At 32.2% G+C, this 21,931-nt stretch overlaps 1 protein-coding gene across 1 annotated transcript; it reads right to left on the reverse strand.

Annotated features, from left to right (window-relative positions):
• Positions 1-535: 535 nt before the first annotated feature.
• On the reverse strand, positions 536-21,003 carry LOC130449317 (cysteine sulfinic acid decarboxylase). Its single transcript, XM_056787054.1, has 4 exons — positions 20,353-21,003; positions 16,256-16,623; positions 8,938-9,098; positions 536-975 (listed from the first exon to the last, which is right to left on the reverse strand). Exons 1-4 carry the CDS (start codon positions 21,001-21,003, stop codon positions 536-538), a joined length of 1,620 nt encoding a protein of 539 aa, XP_056643032.1.
• Between the last annotated feature and the right edge of the window lie 928 nt (positions 21,004-21,931).

A 21,931-nucleotide genomic window follows, 5' to 3' on the forward strand; every position in this document is an offset into this window, starting at 1 on the left:
TGATGAAAACTGGGTCCTATACGGTAACATAGTTCGAAAACGATCATGGAGCAAACACGATAACCATCACAAACCACATCGAAAGCTGAAAAACAAATAAGCTTCATGCTCTCAGTTTGGTAGGATTACAAAGGTATTGTGTTTTTTGAGCTGCTTCCAAACACACCAAACGATCAATTCTAATGGTTACTGTCAACAATTGATGAAACTGCATAAAGCAATCAAAGAAAAACTGCCAGAATTGTCAAATCTGAAATGTTTAGTGTTGCTCAATTATAATGCAAGGTATCACACGTATTTGGCAACTCGTGGGAGACTATTGGAGCTTGGCTGGGAAGTGATGCCATATCCCACATACAGTCTTGATCTGGTATCATCTGATTACTATTTATACCTAAGTTTGCATAATTCTTTGAATGGTCAAATTTTCACAAACTAAAAGACTATGAATGAGAAATAATAGACCATTGACTTTCGAAATAAATCTATTTTAATGACATAATAATATAATAAATATTGTAATATTGCATAAATCTTAAAGATTTTCCCCTAGTTTTTCTATTTGTTCAATAAAATAAGTCATATCAGTTTTTTCTAAGCCTGAATTTTGAAACACGATTCTAAAGAAATTCGGATGTTCTTTCTGCGCCTGGTAGGTTATCATCATGCTCCCTTCCTTCATCATTTTTTCCTTGATCTTTGGTGCAACTTTGTGTAGCTTCTCTTTGTACAATGGATCTGATTTATTAACGTTTCGTAAACTTGGTGGAATGTACCAGAAACATACATTCGTGCATTCTGGATCGTCAAGTACTAATTCGAAGCCTTCTCTGTTTCTTATACATTCCAAAAAATATTTTGAGTTCTCGAACACTTTGTCGATGTGTTTTTCGAAACCAGATGTTCCTTTTGCTTTCCACATGAACCAAAATTTCAATACATCTACTCTTCTTCCACATTGTATATGCTTGTCACCTTGAAAGAAGAAAAAAAATATTATTGTGATGTTTATGATGTTATCGGTTTATTTCTAAGCAATAAAAGAACAACCAATTTTATCAGAGAAGTTAATGCTACAACAATGTCTACGGTTTATAGAAGATATATACGAATCAATTATTCATCAACCACCAATGTAACATTTGTATATTATTATTAGATTAAAGAATGGGGCATAAATCGATCTACCAATTCACTCAGTCTTCATAGATTTCCAAACAGCTTACGATATTGTGAAGAGAAACCATTTGAACAGCGTTATGAACGATATTAATAATTCAAAAAATTCTTACGAAAATGACACTCCAACATACAAAAATGAAAGTAAAGGCAAATCAAAAAATATCAAAATGTTTCTAGACCAACATAGGACTAAAACAGGGAGATTCTTTCTCCACTACGCTGTTAAATATAGGATTAGAGTGGATAGTTCGTGAAATTGGTTCAAACAGACCAGGGAAACTGAAAAAGAGCTTAAGGAAATCTGCGGAGCCTTCATAGAAATGGCAGAGACAGTGAATCTACGAGTCAACGAAGATAAATCGACTTTCATGATAATCACAACACCACAAGCAATGAGAAGTTTGTCAATACTATTGAACAAAGAAAAGGCAATGAGCTTAGAACAAGTTCAAAGTTATGTATATCTTGGGGTGGTTATCAAAAATCTCCAGAAACACGCAGCTACATCTTCACAAAACAATAATAAGACCAACAGTCATCTATGGAGGCGTAACGTTGATTCTTAACAAAACAGAGGAAGAGAATTTAGATATATGGGAAAGAAAAATACTGAGAAGGATACTACATGATGAAAAGCTGGGAGATTTGTGGCTGAGGAGAACAAATAATGAAATAAGGAATCTATTTGGAGAAGCAGAACAAAGCAAAACAATAATATCCAGAAAAATAGATTGGCTGGGTCACGTACAGAAAATGCCAGATTTTAGAGCAATGAAAAAATAAATATAGAACATAGAACAAGGAGGAACAAGAAAAAAAGGAAGACCAAGGAAAAGATGGTACGTATAGGTAAGGGAAGACCTAAGAAAGAGACGAATTCAGAACTGGAAATCGAAAGCAAAAAATAGGAGAGAGTGGAAGGGAATTACTTCTATATTATGGCCCTAATAGGCCTGCGTACAGCACTTTTGTGGTAAAAAAACCAGAAAATCTGAAGAAAGCAAATTGAAGAAGATAACAGAATCCTAGAAATAGTAGAATGGAAAGCCAGATGCAAAAACAGAAAAGAATGGAAGAATTTGACTTACGAAGCTATTACCAACAAAAAACTATAACAGAAGAACAAGTGGGGTAATTCACTCCAATAAAGGGATATGTAAGCGCCCCAATCGCTACTCATAATCCAAGAGATTTTAGATTCTTAAAAATATATTAGTGCAGAATCAATAAACACACTGCTTTCCTTTTGTCTTTTTGCTAGTTTTTCTTAAAAAACGATACATATGATCAGATAAACAATTAAGATAAAATTATTATAAACAATTGCAGACAATTTTTAAACACAATTATTTAATGAATTCTGTCAAAACTATAATATTTAGTTAATCAACAGCGAATTCATAAACATCGAGTTATAACTACCAATGGTAACATTTTTGCTCTCAGTAGCATTCTAGGTAACAACAGCATCATCAAAATCCACTCAGGCTCTAACTGTATTATGACAATTACCAGCGCTGCAGATTTTACAAAAATGTGAGCTTGGTGAAAGTGTTTTTTCTATCAACTACCTATATCGGTGTAGTATACACTCTCCTAACAGTAACAAAATATCAGAAAAATCAATTCAACGTAAAAAATATAGAGGAATATTTTATGATGCAAATTTCTGTACTCAAGGATTCCAACGAAGTATTTGAAGGAGTTAAAATTCCATGTTCCAACATAAAAGGAAGGATAACGAATTGATAAATTGTTGAAGCTGATTTTTTGTCTTTAATAATCACATTCTTGAAGGAAATACTTTATCTTGATTGGGTAATCGTCGTTTGAGTGTCTAATTCGAACTTGGTTGGTTGAATGTGTAAATGTACTGTCACAGAGTGCTATTTGAGTTTATAGATATGTGAGATATTCATCTTGGTCAAAAAATGGAATCAAATCGCGAACAATCAATATTGCGTGAACTTGCGACATTCCCAAAGATTTATTCGCATTGAATACCGCATAATTTGATAATCGCTCAAATAAAGCTTATGTCTGTTGGTACAAAGAAATGCTGAAAAAATTAAATCGCGGTGTTACAAAATCAACTGATTGAAATATCGACGTCAGATACCAAATACTTTCGTTTCCTTCGGCATATTTTATATGATTCGATGATCTTTATGTTCCCGCTGGAATACCCATCGCAAACAACTTTGCTCCCTAATTGTTGGTAAGATATTTGGAATAAATGCTGCCCAGCTGTTTCTACGTTGTAAAGCGATACCTCCACCTATTACTTTGAAATAATTCTGTATTGGAGTACAATATGAATTGAAACTCCAACGTTGGATTATGCTGATAACAACGATACATTCTTAAGAAGATTTCACAACCTCTTGCATTTTTTCAAATACTATGTGACAATTAATTTTCTCGCCGCCAACAATGCTCGTAAACAGTGCAGTCAGTTCGTTCATTTCTTGGAACAAATAAAATTACTGAAGCCAAAATAGAATTTTTTTTCAAATCAGCATTACACATAGTCATTATATATAGTCATTTAAAGTCATTAAATAGTCATTATATATAGTCATACGTTCTTAACAGTATTTAGACCATTACACTCTTCCAAACTTCTTCTCACCCAAAAAGCATATGACAACTTATAACAATAAAATTAGGGTTAAAGTCTTTGTTGTTTTGAAGGAACTTATTGCATGAACAAAACAATTTTCGTAAAAAAAGAGGTTGAGAAATATTGTTAATATGTTATGTCCATATTTTTTTGTGAACAGTTATTAGCATGACAGTTTTTGAGTGCGCTAAGATACGTATCCCACTTCAATGGTATTCATTGGGGAATTTGGAAAACTAATCGTGATTCGATGTTGATGATGGTTTACTCCGGAGTATCAATGATTTGGGTTTAGATGATTTTATTTATAAAAAGTAAAATAATGTTATTGTTCAGTTTCATGTATATTAAATATATATAAGTACTTTATTGAGACTTCATTTATTTCAAATTTCATTGATGATCGATAGTTATATATTGAATTTATAACAAATATTATTTTGAATATCTATTGTAATTAATTAATTAATAATACTATAAACAATTTACTAGAAATTATCAATTTTGTGCTAATAATTAAATATCTAAAATAATTAACTATGTAATTAAATATTTCAATGTTATTTAAACGTGATATCAGAAACTCCTCATCGTTTTAAAAATGCAATTCGCGAAAAAATCAACTAGACAACTTGATATCTGAGTTTCTAGAGCCACGGTATACTTAACCGTTCAATTGTCAGCTTTTGGTATGATTTGAGTATGAATTCTGTTGCTTCGAGTTTTTATAGATTTACAGAAAAGTAATTTTTCTACTGATGATATGTTATGATGAAATCGAACATTAATCTTTGTTAAGCCTTTTGTCATGCAACATTTAAAGAAGCTGACGCTTGATACCTTTCACTATATCGTCAATTCGGAAGTCTTATTTGGTTAAAAATATTTTTAAACATGGTTTCAAAGTTCTGACAGAATAGGGTCTTCACCAACAGTTTTACATCTGGCTACATCCTATGATATTTTTTAGAAGATGAGTCAAGCTCAGATGACCTCACTTTTCATTTAAAGAACTCTTGGGATAGTTCCTGGCCGCCTTTTGTACCAAAATTTAGAAAATAACGATGCATTTTGGTAACAATAAATCAAAAAAAAATTCATGTTATTGAAAATATTTTCTTGATTTCATATTTCAAACTAACACTCGCTTATGTTCTGTTAAAAATTCATCCGTACGTACAATTACACAAAATTTGACACCATTACTGGACTAAAAAGATCGAGAGCTCTTATAGCCGCAGCATTTTATATAGGTGCCTAGTAAATCTTTCATAATATTCCAAACAAATTGAAAGCACGGCCGAAACTTGTCGCAGAGACGGTAAACCGCGAGAATATTCGATATCCATCGTAAATGACAAAGGGCAGACGAGAAACTTCCAATCTAGCTACACGCTTCATCTATAAATAGAATGTAGTAAAGTGTAATTGCCAATTTCCAATGAATTCAACTATTAATGATAATTTAGAGATTTGCAATTAAGTTCTTTATAGGATCTAAGGTACCAGCAACATGTTGTAATATGGAGATTAGGGTTAAAATTTTGAACGTTATTTGTATTCTTATTAAAAACTATTCTCCTAAAAATGAAATGTTGGGAAATGCTGAATTATAAAGCAAAAAGTCATGAAAATATTTCCTGTACTAATATATCTGCTAAACAAATGTTAGTTCAACATCACGTCAAGTTTTTATTGCGTAGCACATTATTTGTTACTCAAATTATTTATTTTATTTTTGTTTCGTGCATGTTTGTTCAAATGTTCGTCTATGACTGATGATAAATTACATATGGACATTGCGTATTATGCTGAAAATTAATATCATTTTGCTTTATCACGAACTGTTTATTGACCTCTGATATTTAGGTTGAAAATATTAAGGATTTCAACAGCGATAGCTGATTCCGCATTTAATTATATTCCTCACCGAGTAAATGTAGCAAAACCTTCCATCTTATGTTTCAATTAAATCGCAATTTGGATAACGGTACACAAGGAAAAGTAGAATATGAATATCTCAGCAAAATAAGCGAAATGTATGGTAATTGATAGGGAATCATGAAGGTGTAAACAATAGGTGAAATCAAAAATTTAGCAGTGAGGTATCTCTGAAATTGATGGGAACTAAATTGAATTAGAGTATTACTCACGCTGGGGGTTTGTTATATCTCAGTGGGAGGGAATCACCGACCAATATAAAGTTGTCATTAAGGTCATCACTCGATAACATGAAATCGTGTGGAGCAGATTGTTCGCGTGGATACAGTCTACCTCCTTCGATTAAAGTAGAGGTCTACAAACCTTATTTATTCATTTCGTTTTAGATTATTTTCAGCACGACTCTTTAATAACAAACTTAAAACTGGCCAGTATTTAAATAATATCTTTATTTATAACTGACATGCTACTAAGTCATATGAAATCTTTTTATCACTTTCTTTCTGCATATGAAGTATGAAACTTGTTTAGTCAAAATTTTTCGCCTCTAATTGGTAATTATTTAATGCATAAAACTAAACCTCATACACATTTTTATGAGGGATAAATTTGGTAGAGATACCCTCACGGTAGAGATGACCAGCAGTTTTAATCCAAAAGTATACATATTTTTAAGAACTCGTCTCTGACATATGCCGTGATGCCGGCTTTGTCCAATTATAATAAAAGTCTAAAATTTGACGAAAGCAGAATTCATTTGAGGTTTGTTTTTATATATGTTTTTATCATAGCGGTGATTTGTTTACATTTTGCGTTTTATTTGTAATTTGGTCAGTGTAGGTAAGTTAATTATCTGTTGGTCTATTCAAACTGCACGTTCGGTCATATGCTACAACTTTTTGGTAGAGACGCCCCAGTCTTAGTAGCTAGAGGTGGCCAATATATTTGTATTATATATTTTTCTTAGGAAATCATGCCTTCTTTTAATAAAATAATATATATTCAAAGAGGTAACGCCACAGGAAAATTTATTGGCAGTAATTCAGGCAGTTGATAAAAGCGAACTGGGCACTAATTTAGCAGCTGGCACTTATAAAATACCATCAAGAACACTTTGCAGAAGACTGAAGATGAAACATTATTAAAAGGGAAGAATGGGGCCAGATAGCAGTCTAGTGGACCATATATACTGTGGATCTGCACCTCTTCATTTGGACCTACAGATTTGCAAATGCTCTACACAAATTTAAATATGAAGCAGCCAGAAATCTTTACTTAGAATAAAACGGAACTCCATAAGGGTTATAACAAAAAGGAAAAAGTAAATAATAATTTCAAATTGAAACATATAGGCATCTTACTCAATCCTAGAGGTAGATTGGCTAAATAAACGAGTTTTGTTTCCAATTTTAAAGAATAGTATGTCTGCAATTTTGATTGCTTATCACACCAATAAATAAAGTTTGACGTACCCATAAATGTCTTTGTTTTATTTGAATTGGCAACAATGGGATTGCTAGGTCATGCAAAAGAAATGTGGCGTATCTCTATCCACTTTACCCTACTACGAGGAATACATTTTCTTCAGTTCAATATCGATATGAGGTCCTTACGTATTTGTAAACTCTAAATGAGTTTTTTTGTTTTTGTTTTGTTGAATTTATACCTTTCACAGAGATTTTCTTTCTCTTCCATTTTCTTTCAAGTATCACAACAAGAGTGATATTCTAACTATTTTTTTAAGCTATAGTCAGTATTTTATATCATGTGAGGGAGATAAGAATCTATTTGAAGACATCTGAGCGATATTGGATGCTCTGATAGGGTTAAGTTATTGCGTAGATAATGGTATAAACCCATTACCCTATCACTGAGCAGAATATGAGTATTGGAAACTATCCTTATCTTTTGTAGTACCACAGACATCTTCTGGTAAAAGAAAAGATCTGACAACAATGTAAATACCACCATAATACCGGCCGTATCACAAGACTCTTCCTCAAAAAAATTCATGTAAATCGTACAAGCAGTTTTCGAGATAATCGAGGAGTTCCATACATAAGACTCACTCTGTATGGTTTGTTACCAATATTTCAGTTCGAAATCCGTACTAGTATACAGGATTTCTCCATATTCTTCTACTGTTCTTTTCTTTGATCTAGACATTTCGCAATTATTTTTTACACTGTGTCCAAAAGTATCATTGTATCATTGTAACATTTTTTGGATTTTGTTTCGTAGAGCTTCACCTCCATAGATAATAAGTTCTGAATAAATCATGATAATACACAAATGGTCGATATTTGTCACAATTTGAAAGACATCAACTTTATCAGTATAATAAATTAAATTAAATGGCATATAATCAAATTCAAGATTACCTGGAAATATCCTAAAAAATTATAAAGTATTGAATTAATAAATGAATTTTTAGTAATCGATCTCTCCTATTTAACTGTATTTTGTTCAAGTCTAAATTGAATTTCAGCGCATTTTTGAATTGAATTTCGTTCATAAATCGAAACGATTCTGTCAAACCACTAGAATAGTATCAGAAAATTGGATCATAATCAACCTTCCTTTGAAGTTGGGTTGAAAAACCTTAATGATAGCCTTCACGTAGCATACAATGAAAATCAATGAAATTTGAGTAAACTAGTTCTAGAAGTGATATTTGGATTCTTCTGCCTTATGATAATCCAATCATCGATAGTTATTTATCAGTAGAATGATGTACATACCTCTATCAGCACACTAACACTCACAATTAGAGGTGATTTCACCCTTACCAGACCACTCCAGACTGTGTAATTGTGATTGTTGGTGTGGAACAATAAAGAATTTGCCCAGCATGTATATTCTCAGCAGTTTAATAGAACGAAGAAAAGACTTTTCGTCCAATATGCAATTAGTTTTTCGTAGAGGCAATACATTCTTCATATGTGACGCATATTACTATAAGAGAGAGGGGGTTTTTTGAAAATATGAATTATATTTTTTAGTCGTGGATAAAATATATTCTTCTGGCCTAAAATGACTACTATTGACTCTCAACTACAATTTCTAATCTTGTATTTATGAGTAATGGATACTATTAAAAGAGAGATATATTAAATGGCAACATAAGCTAAAATTATAGTTCAGCTAGATCAACTTAGAAGCTAGAAAAAATTAGATTTTGTCGTACTCACCTGTATCGTATGAAGTATCGTAAAATTTATCTTTCTGGAATAAGTATGCGGCTTGAGTACCATTAACTTCTGCTAATATACCTTTGTGTCGTATCAACAACGTGGAGCATTGTTGAGGAGCGGCAAGCAGTTTATGAGGATTCCAGAGAACTGAATCAGATCTGCAACGATATGTAAAATAATTAGCATAACGATACAACTACCAGGGTTGATATTTATATTGCTTTACTGAAATTTTCCTGACATGTCCTGTTTTTTACAGTAATCTATTTTGTTATTTTAATGATATTGGTGTTGTATATATAACAGTTTTCTGCAGTCGTTTTTCATACCTATCATTGTCATTTAATTGTCATTAAAAGCTTGTAACAATGAAATTAGTATATCATGAGACCCTTCTTCAGAATACTGGAATAAACTGGTATAATAAATTCAAACAAGAACAATTTTCAATCTTGGATACAATTCGTGAGGTAATCCAAAATCTATCATTGTGCCTGAAAATAATAACACTATGCTTAAATTTGATAAACAAGATCGTCATTTGATATACTGAGATAATGAGTTTTCTTTAGGCATTAGTGATACTATTCCTAGAATCAACAAGATACCGTCGGATTACGAATATATTATACTGCATGGAAGAAGTTTAACGTCGACTGATATACTTAATTGACTATGTATAACATATGTACAGACGACGAATCATATAATAAGATGGCAATCTAGTTGGTCTTCAAAGACGTGCCAAATCATCTAAACTTAGTGGAGTTGTAGTTATAAATTAACAATGGTGCTAAAGCAATGTGAAACGACTAATCCGAATGATACAAAAGTTTGTTTACCAAAATTCATGGAGCAATTTTTAAAAATTTTTCAAAATGCAAATAATGATTCATCATTCCAACACAAGCCCTGACTCTGCTCAAACAATCCATTTTTAAGGCAAAAAAAAACAAAATATGGCTTAGGGAATGGTAACAGTATTAATTCTTCTTTACCAATTAAATTGATAATGACACTATCTTACAAATTTCTTGCAGCCTTCAGATTGAAACACGTGATTATATCTTGGACAGTAGTAGAGTTAATCATCATTCTCAGTTTGGAAAGCCCTCATAACTAAGTCTAATACCACAGACCAGTATTTTTATTTCTATTTATGTCTAAACTTTTTGAGAAGACATTTATAAAAAGACTTAAGTCTATTTTCACAAAAAATAGATATCTTTTTAACATCAGTTTGTACCAAAGTACATCAGGTACATAGTACTTACTTATATAATTAGAATCAGCACCAGAAAGAGAGAGGATATGTGCAGCAGTGCTCACGAACGTAGTCCAGGTATTTGATGTGTCGTCACGGACTCGAGCATAAGTTTAAGCTACTTATACCTGACCAACACAGCTCAGAACTCAAATCCTACATTAGTGAAAGAATATTTCGATTTGAATGCGAAGATTAATATTCAGAATTAGGAGTGATGAAGGCTAGTCTATCGCAAAGCAGTGTTCTGGATTCATTGCTGTATCTCCTCTGACATTTGATATACCAGTAACATAAAAAAATACAGGAGCTATATTTGCAGACAACACATATGTACTGGTAGTTAGTAGAATTAAACAAGAGATTGAATAATTCAAGAAGGATTAGATCAAGTCCATACTTGAACTAGAAACTACCACATTAGACTTAGTGAAAATTAATCAGTAAATTCCTCTAATGTCCAAATAGGTTGAGTATGCAGCTGCGATGGAAAAAACAAGGAAAGAACTATATCTGAAGTATAGACAACTATACTGGCTATTAGGTCTGACTATCAATTAGAAATCAAATAGAAAATTTTTTATATACAAATAGGTCTTCAAGCCATTGCGGGCATACGGCATACAACTTTTTGGTTGTGCAAATTCAAGCAATATTAGAACTCTACAAAGATTCAAAAATAAGGTATTGAGAGGTATTTTCAACTCCCCTTGATATGTAGGAACAGCGACAAGAAACGTCGAAATAATTTAGTTGTGTGGCATAATGAAAAACTCAGCTTTTGAGCTAGTTTAGCGGCAAGGAAGGAGAATACAGTGTTGTGTAATATAAGAGACAAGACAAAAAAACTTTGAGAAGAAAATCAGCCAGAAGGTATTTTCATTATTTGGAGTGAAAATAGTATGGAGAAGTGCATTAATGACAAACGTTTATTCATTGTTTGACCAGAGTAACAGCCCTCATATGATAGAGGAAGATTTTGAGTAATTGAGATATCTCTTCGAATCTACAAATGAATGCTTGACACTAAAAAAATTCAGTCGATCATTTTCAAGGAGGATATGGGATGGGATACCTCTAATTTTTTTATGTTCTTATATCTTCTTCTTTTTCTTTCTTCTTCTTCTTGTATGTTAGGTTTAAAACCTGTTTCTTCTTCAGTTTCAGTCTCCTGGATGTTTTCACTTCTTTCTCTGTTTAAAAGTGTTTTCCTTGCTATTTTTCTGACTACTTTCATTTCCGTTGTCTTTATTAGACTTTTTGTCTTCGTTGTATTGGGTCGTGTCTCTGCTGTGTATGTCATTATAGATCTAATTGTTGTTTTATTATTATTCTGCTTTTTGTTTATTTTGTAAGATGCTTATTTTTCCAAATAGTGCTGTTGAGGCATACTGCTACTTTATTGTATGTATGTCATTTAGTTTGCTATTACTTTTGTGACTAGTTGTCTCAAGAGCTTAGAAAACGTATCCAAATTAATACATAACACCTAAGAACTGGCTTTTACCATGGTCAGTGAATGTTTGAAGAAAAATGAAATTGTACTAAAGCAATTAACCGATATCTATACTATTTATAAAAAGCCAGGTAATATAATAAAAAAATCATCGCTGAAGTCATTCAATTAATATGATAATACAAATAGAACAAGGAAATACATTTAGAAAATTGCTAACGAATGACTGGTTCAATGATGTTCCGATCGAAACTAAATTGCAATCTTATGGTCACATATTTCCTGTTTAATATAAAAAGGTCGTGTGAAAATCAATTTCCTCGAAAGAGCGACTAATTGCAACATTAAGTTACATGCCAACGAATTTCGAAGACAAAGCAAAATGTTGGAATAAACGGTTCGACGTTCGACCAATGACAGCAGAAGACCGTTGCAACGAACAATCAAGAGCTGCGCAGAATGAAATCATTTAACTTGGCTAATTTGATTAATTCTCTTATAAATCAAGTTAATACATCGCGTCAATATTCAGCTCCAATCAATGCAAAATATTTTCTACGAATAAAAAATAACGTACGAAAATAAAAGTGAGATCGGAGTCACATATTTTCTTGTCCTATACAAACATATTTGTCACAAATTCAGAATAGATCGATATTTAGTACCAATCAATTTTTCATGGAATTATAAGTAAGTGTTAATTAGTATCCTCTGAACATACTAAAAATTTCAATATTTATATGTTTTAAGAGGAAATCTACTCTCAAAACTCCACTCACTCTCAGGTTGAAAAATAGATATAATTTTCTTTTATTTCTTAATTATTAGACCTTTTGATATGTTTATGTTCCTAAACCGTCTTGATTTCATGTTCTTCTGATTGAAAAATAGTTTTTTTAAAGACCAGTAAAAATTTGACCTTTCCACCTACTTCAGTATTTATCAAAATATGATAAGTTTGGCTGATAGATCTGTTCAATTATCAGATCCTGAATTTAGATGCTAAGTTAATCAAAAAGCAGAAACTGCATTAGAATAAAAAGACGATGGAAGAAGAAAAAAATGATGAACAACGTATTCAAGAGAAGGATAAACAGTTACGTAATCAATTAAGAAACAGAACAAAAACTAAACATGAAAATATAAAACGTTTTATCTTACTATATGTACAAGAAGATTCCCAACAAATTATTTCAATAAATATGATTATTATAAGTACTAAAGGACACAATACGAGTACATTACAAATATTTTACTAAGCAACCAATAAAAAAAGAATGATTGGGACGCAGTCTACGTTGGGCAGAAATCTCAGTATTTAGAAAATGGACAAAAAAGCCAACAATTGTTTTAATGTATTGTTGGATTTATAAATCAATTTGAAGCCCACTCTGCTAAATATTCCTTCCAATTCTTTTGTATAAAGAGGATTGAAAGTTATCAGAGCAAATTTTTCTTGTTTTTCAATTTGGGTTTGATTAATTAATATATTTACAATTTTTTTATCATAACCGTTGAGTACAGCCCCGTCCTCAATGAAAGTCTTTTCCTTATTGTATCTCTCGATGGTAAGTGGAAAGTGTATTAATCGATGAACCAGGAATAGAGACTGGCTATTTTATGTTGGATAGAATGAAAAGAATATGTAATGATGTCATATTTTTGAAAAAATGTGTCCAATAATAAATTGTTGCATGCATTTGAAAGCATTGAAATTTCTAGACGTAAGAGTAGCTTAAATAGGGAGAAAGGCCCAATCCCTTACAACCCACTCTAAAGTTTAGTGGTCAAGGAATGAATGTGAAGATTCCCGCCAAGGAGTTCTTCAGCGGGAGAAGGTTTATTGGTAGGAAAATATACTAACAGTCTCTGAAGACGATAACGCGCGACAGACAGTGTAATTGTGAGTGTTGGTGTAGTGGTGGTGTAAACAATGTATTCAGTATGAATATCGCTAACAGTTCCAGAAATTCCAACTTAAGTTACGACATGTGTAAATATTCATATTAAAACCGATAAAACTCATAATTATATCCAAGACAGGCTAGGAATTGAAATTAATTGTAAAATAAATATAACGAGATAGATAAGACGCACGAATCTTGATGAATACGCCATGTCACCTGTTTTTCACAGGACAGGACAGGACCTCGCCAAGAATTATCATCAATCAGGTTAAATTTAAAAAATTCTTCTTTATCTCGGAAAAAAAATAATTCAATTCATTCTGCCACTAAACCCGCTGCAAGTACAACGAAAGCTTCAAGATCATTCTACTTTAGTGACTAAATCAATGAGATTTAGTTTTGAAAAAAAAAAAAAAATTACTCGTGCGATAAATGAATAATTGTCTGCCCTACGAGCTCCTGCCTCGTATCTTATCTAATTATATAATTTTCTTTAGAGATGTACTAATACGCCTTACTCCGTATCAAGTGTACTGACAACAAAATGTAGTTATTTCTGTTAAATTATAAAACAATCGGCGTTTGGCTCGGGATAAAAATATTTCATTTTCGCCTAGCACGAATAGGTTTTCCAACATTATTTCAGCATCTAAGGGAAGCGGTATTCTTTGACGAAGGATTCGAAACGAGCAGATCACGAGGAATTTTATGGTGTATTGCACTTTAGGATTCTAGACATAAATGTGCTGCGGTCACGAAAGTAAAGAAAGGATCAAATTGTGCCAACGAACGTGCACGTAAAATCATTCATTATATTTATTATGTAAATTAATTCACCAGTAGCTGATATAAACAAAAGCAAAATGAGCTTTGATTGATGATCTGCTGTCACCTAAAAAGAAGCAAGAAACATGACTGAGCCCGAAGAAATGTTATACTCCAGTAGCGTAGAAATTAACTTCATTCTGAAACATTTCATAAAATGCACACAAACTGTTGACCTTGGTAAGGATAAATAACTAAAAATTGATTATTTACCTAATTCGATGGTACATATGGATTTTTAATATATTGAAAGCTTCTTGTTCCATCAATTTTGAGAGGTAAAGTTGTTTCATGAGTCGTATGATGTTATAACGAATTTTTTAGGAAGTACAAGGCATGGAAAAAAATTCCAAAGTATTTGAGAGAAAGCTTCAGCGGATGTTTATTTCTATTTTTATTATTTCCGTCCAAGGTGTTCAATATAATGAAAATAATAATCAGAAATAAAAACATTTCTTATTTTCCATTGTTATATAGGTTTCGAATTAAATTATTAATATATTAAATACTTTTCTTTTGTTCCTATCACTTTACAAACGTTTTTGGCCGATTAGGGCCATAAATCATTTCTAATTGTATTTCTATTAAAATAACTGTTCTGTTTGTGAGATTGTCACAAAGAATGCAATAAACTTAGAAGAGGCTGAAAATTTTCTTTATTTATAGAGTTATCAAAGAAAGTGTGGTGATAGCTTTTCTACAAGGGGAAATACCAATTTGAATAAGATTGTTGAAAATGCCAGAGCATTTAATCACCTACAGATTTATAATTCATACAAAAAAAAGAAAGTGCCACCTTTGAGAATTTCATAGGAAAAATTCTTGGAATATCTTAAACATAATTATAAATCTAATGAGCTTTGGAAACAGCTGATTCAAATAATTTTTTGTTAAATAATCAAAAATAAAAAAAATCAAATCAAAATACTGAAGCCTGACGTGGTTCACCGGCTGCAGTGGACATGTTCCATCCATTGTTACATATCGACGCAAAAAATCTGATTTATAAATATGGCCAAACACTTTTCTGAATCATCAACATGTTGTTGATTTTGATCGATTGTGAATGAAGGTGGCACCCCCTTTGAAAAAAGCTTTCTCATGGTTAAATGTTCATGCATCAGGTACCTGACGCGATTTCAAATTACGATTAGCTATAACCAATTTGTGGACTTTTTGATATTTTCTGGAGTAACCACATCAATTGGACTACGAGAACGTTCTCCATCATCGATGTCTGTACGACCACGTTCAAATTCAGTAAATTAATAACTAACGGTTATTTTCGATGGAGTTGTACAGTATCTTTTCAACAAGAAGCAATCACAATTTAACACACGAAATAGTTTTAAATCCATTAATTTGAAACTAACAAAACTAATTAACTAATCGAAATGTCATGAAATTTCACTCACAGCCTTTTGTGAGTCGTCAGTCACACGACTTATTGAGTAATATAATATAAACTATAAAAAAAATAGGGCAGCTATTGACACCTTGATATAGAAATTGTCACCCGTAATTTTAAACGCCAGAATTTTGTTTCTGTTTTTGAGACACTTTGAATCGCATTCTGTATTTCTGGATCAGATTGTCTCGAAGAGTGTGAAAAACTAGAAATTTAATATGTTTCTAGATATAGGGGCATACATGTCTGGAGACCTAACAACATTGATACAACTACAATGTTCTTTTATCGTTTTAATACGTTACTCATCTATCGATGATAACTTCCACAATTCCAATCTCATTCATATCGAAAATTATTATTTTGTTGCACGGGGTAAAACAAACTGAGATGAAAAGCAAATAATCGCTATTCAATGGTTGTTAAATCACAGTTTTATTAAAAACTGTACCAACCTTTCAATTCCTGTTAATAAATATCGATATTTATTTGACATCAATGCACCTCCTCCCCAAGCCGCATCAACGTGAAACCATAAATTATATTCTTCACAAAGGTCCGCTATTTTGTCTAGGGGATCGAAAGCTCCTAAGACTGTTGTGCCTGCTGTTGCACTAACCATAAAAGGAATTGCATTCTCGGATAAAGCTCTTTCGATTTCTTCACGTAAATGAATAACGTCTAGTTTTCCTTTTTCATCTGTATTGACGGCATATACATTGTCTGATCCAATCCCGAGAAATGAAGCCAATTTTGATACCGAATAGTGGCATTGTTCCGATGCGAAGAGGACCAAACGAGACATTTGTGTTATTCCTTTCGTCTGCAAAATTAAGAAAATATTAATTAGAACAAATTTACTACAACATATATTACCTATGAACTATATATACAGTTTACGTAATTACTAGATAATTTTGTGAATTCTGATTGTGTAAATTCATAGTTGTTATTGTTTAACTGATTGATGAGCTATCTATAATTTAGGTCGACGATATTTAAGATCTTTTTAACATCCACGGACACAATTATGTGATGAAGAATGCATTGGGGCATTCTTATTCATTTTTTAAACACGCCAGTCAAAAACATTTATTTCTGTTGTTTGTCCCAAGCGTGAAAAAGTGTGAAGGAAAATGAATTATTTCAAAATATTTGGAGATTTTATTGTAACATATATATATACATAAATTTCTGATGTGAATTAATCACAATTTTTATTTATTTTCAGTCTTTCATTAACCTTATACAGCATAGAGAATGAATAAATTATTTTCATTATTCACTCACTGTTTAAATTTATCGGAAATCAGAGAAATTTACAGCTGACAGCTCTGTCAATTGACAAGCCCTAAACGTGAAATGAACTCTCAATTTGGCCATTGTTTCGCGTGCCTTGTGGCATGTGGCACCGTCTTGCTGAAGCCACATATCAGGCATGTCCAATTCTTCCATGTTGGGAAAAAAATTGTCAATCATCACACGGTAGCGCTCGCCATTCACAGTAACGTTACGGCCATCGTCGCTTTGGAAGAAGTGGCCACTCCAGATACGGAAATTTTGCTTGTTAACGTATACATTCAACCAGAAATGAGCTTCGTCGCTGAACACAATTTTTCGATAAAAAAGTGGATCTCCCTCCAACCTCGCCAGCGCCCATTCACCAAATGTTAGACGTTGTGGGAGATCCGTGTGGCTTCAATTCTTACACCAGCCGTATCTTATAAGGTTTTACACCCAAATTTTTTCGCAAAATGTTCCACGTAGTGCTGTAACAGAAGCCCAATTGCTGCGAACGGCGACGAATCGACATTTCACTGTCATCAGTAACTTTGGCGGATACAGCCGCAAAATTTTCTTCGGTCCTCACTGTACATTTGCGTGTTAGTGGTTTAATGTCCAATAGTGCGAATTGGGTTCGAAATTCAGTCACAAGCGTCCGAATAGTTTCCTCAGTACACGAACCAAACTGCCCATAAATTGGAAGAAGTGCGCGAAGCACTTTTTTAACCGAACATTAATTTTGACAGTAAAATTCAATAATTTGCAAGCGTTGTTCGTTCGTAAGTCGATTTATGAATGATGTTCTCGTCATTTCAATTTAAATATAGGAAATAATACTGTTCTCTGATCTTCCAATATTTTCTTTTGTTTTCTCTATGATCATCTGATATGAATTGTTAGCTCCACACCTATTTCTTTTAAGTTTTTCTCAACTTCATCTGTGATCACCCCATTACCTTTTTTATTGTTTTCGATATCTCTTTTACTTCTCCAATTTTCATAACTTTTATTCCTTTCTTTTTGCATTCTCTTTGATAATCATTGTATCGGTAATAATTGGAAATGCTCCAACTATTTCTTCGTGATGTAATTTTAGCTTACTTATATCTCCAGTATCATTATTTTTGTCATAATTAATTCATAGGTTCTATTTTTCCTAATGATTTTAATGCTTTTTTTGCTTATTGATTTTTTTCTTATTTTCAAAGTCAATCAACGACTTTTATTGTGTTTCTATTAGTAAATATTTTAATTATATTTCATCTCCCCAAATTAGAATAGACCTAGCAAAGACTAAATCCAGTTGATGTTCTGAACATGTAGTAACAAAAAGAAAGAAATCCACAAATTAACATTAACATGAATACGTAAATATAATATTCCTACAAACAAACAACTAAGCAGCGAGGAACTGGGCATCAACAGTAAAAATTATATTCATATACATCCGAAGGTTTACATTTTACCATTAGTCTCTGAAGACGATAACTTGGTCATAGAAATGCACGTTTTACAGTGTAATTGTGTGTTGTTGTAGTGGTAGCGTCAACAGAGTGTTCAGTATCCTTATCGAATGATTTGTTGAATATAATAATGGTTACCACCTAAGCGTTTATTCCTGTTATGATAATATCGTAAAATTTATATCGTCGTTAATCTTTGTTTTAACATAATTTTCACAATTTGTTCAGGTTATGTGTAAGTTGGTTACGGCATCAATTTAGTTTATATTGCGAATGATTTATCTAAGGATCAAGGTTTCATGATCATTGCTACATCATTACTACTGAACATCGTTACGAAAATTGATAAGATCTAAAGGCACCAAGGAAGTCGATTATTATAATGAATTAAAGTAGAAATAACTGATGAGCACGCTTCTTTAGTTGAGAAAAGTGAAAAAATGATTCCATTGTAAGAGTAAAGTAAAATCAAGGTCATTGTTCTAAAAACGTGGTTTGTTCAATTTTAGATGTTTCGCAATGCAATTAATTTGTTGTACAAGCATTCCTAAACAATGACATTCTTTTTCACTTTTTTCACAAAAAAGTTTATTGAACTATACGAAGGTGCTCCTCAGTTTTTTTGTGAACTATAATTTATTTGGTATATTCTTATCATCTTGAGAATATTGACATGTAGAGGCGTGCGTAGAGTCCCGACTCACTATCAAAATGGTTGGTATCGAATAATGAGTGATTGAAATAGTGGATCCCAATGCAAATTCACAACGATTATTTGATACATTAAGTTGATCTGCAGTTTTTCTCGTCTCCAAATTGACGTGAACTATATGATGAACGCATTCGTATGAAATATTCAGTGCTTCAGATATCATCCGTTTTAGCTCAATTCGACAGTCTGATAAAATCATGTTATGAATTGCATCGATATTTTCGGGGACTGACACAGAAACTGGCCTTCCCGATCGGTCATCACCTTCAATGGAAAATTTACCTCTTTTGAAGCTTGCAGTCCAATTTTTCACGGTCGGATACGAAGGACATTGATCACCAAGGATATTAAGCATATCTTCGTAAATCTGCTTACCTCTTAACCTTTTTAAATACAGGTAATTGATGATGCTCGATATTCCAAACCAAGACCATACAAAATTCCTCTCATGAAAACACGTTTAATATTACCAAATGTTCAAATTTCAATGTAATATCAATATAAGCAAGAATTATAATGTAGGCATCAGAATAATCACATTTTATTCTATAAACTTAAACGACCGGAAACGGTTTTTTCGGTTTTCCAGACTTCCAGGACTCGCATGCGGCTTGCATAGAATTTTTTCTACTCGTTTGAAAAACAGTATTTTCTGGATTGTTAAGTCAATTACTATCTTATAGTATAAAGATAATTAGTTCAATCTGGTGGGAAATAAGATCCAAGTGAAATTAATCCTTAACATATGTGTTGAGTGTTAAATCTAAAAGACTAAAATATATAGTTTCATATAAAAATCAAATTGCTTATTTTAATTGATTGTTGTCACTTTCCGACATTTTCCATTGTGATATAACAATAGAAACAAAAAATACATTTGTTTTAAGTGAATATTTTTGGATTTGATTTATTAAAGTATCTCAAAATTAAAATTGTATCGTGAGATCTCAAATAAACAAACAACGAAACAATGTGAAGGAAATAATCTAAAATATTTGTTTACACTTCACCTACGTTTTTTTATGATAATCATAATAATTGGTATCATATTGAATTATTCATGTATTTAAATATGTAAATATATTTATCTTACCTTAATAGATGGCATACACTTGTATCTAGCACAATTTATGGCGTATCCGTTACCCATTGAGCCACCTGGGCAAAATAAACCATCACCTTCACCATCATCGTACCCGACAATTTTCCTCATTTCCTTCAAAACAGTTTCTTCCATCAATGTAAAAACAGGTGAAACTTCGTAGGTATAAACACTAGAATTGAGTGCATCTGTAAGCCATTGTCCAACAAGACCGTAAGGATCCAACGAAGAAAATAATTGATTAACAAAATAGGGATGACCCGTCTTAACCGAATAATGGATGACATCTTTCAATAATTTTAACAATTCAGGATGTGTTGATGGAGAGCTTTTCAAATTGAAGTCAAAAATTTCTCGAAGACGGTTGGGCTCTTCAAAATTGAGCACTTTATTCTTTCTGTCGGTCCCGTTGAAAACACCATAATTCAAAATTAGTTCCAAGCTATCACGAAAAAAATTCTCGTGATCCTTTTTTGAACTATAGCTTTGAAAAGTTGCAGTTTTTTCATGATTATTCGGACATACTTTCACATTAATTTCACAAAACTGATTCTCTTCATCTGAAGATGTTGCAATTGCATCACTGTAACTAGCTGGTTCATCGTCAACGCAGACGACAGGTTCTCTTCTGTTAGCAGGCATAGCGACACTTCATGAAGAATAACAATATTCAATTCGAAGAACCGAATATCAAATAGTTAATGTTGGTGAAATACTAGCCTTTTAACAAGAAAAAGGACGCGTAACCTTGTTCGTTCTACTTCCATCAGACATTGTAATTTATAGCTAGTTTGGAAATGTTTCCGACTGACTTAATTTAAATTAATTGGAGAGTTATAGGGTGATTGTGATAATGGTATAATGAAATATATGGAAGTGGATAAAATTCAATAAATACTGAGGTCAGTGATTGAAATTCACTTCCTATGCTCTAACGATTTCTATAATCTTACTTCTTATACTTCTAATAACTGTTCTAAAATAGTTCAAGCTAATTTGAATTTGTGAAGAAGATTTTCGCTACCGAAAATTGTGAATATTATTAGAATATTGTATATGTTGATTTGAAAATAAAATCTAGCAGATATGCACTTCATGCATATATAAAATTCGTAAACCATTCATATTATCTAATTCACAAATCACTATTTTTTTATTAGTAAATAGATTCGATACCTCATTATTGGAATCTATAAACTCTACTTAACGTTATACTATGAAGGGAATACTTTAAAGAGCTTCTTAAGAAGAATCACTCGAATTTGCCAGACACCAAGTACCGTAGAACATTGTAAAAGAACTACCGAATCAAACAATCAGAAGTCAGACAACAATACAAAAGTTTGAGGTGAACAAGCTGGATCTTTCCTAGAATGTAAGAAAGTTTCATGCAAAGAGGTCTACATATTCAACTAAACTATCACAAAAAAATGTTGAGAAGAGAAAATTCGGAAAAAATGATGTAATTTTTCTACTTCTAGAAGCCTAATTACAGAATCTTATAGTCGACTGAAGACTACGGAAGACTAAGAGGACAGAAGATTCTTCTGTCTCCTTAGTCCTGTTTTGA

This window comes from Diorhabda sublineata, chromosome 10 (genome assembly GCF_026230105.1).
Source record: "Diorhabda sublineata isolate icDioSubl1.1 chromosome 10, icDioSubl1.1, whole genome shotgun sequence".
In the NCBI taxonomy this organism is placed as follows: domain Eukaryota; kingdom Metazoa; phylum Arthropoda; class Insecta; order Coleoptera; family Chrysomelidae; genus Diorhabda; species Diorhabda sublineata.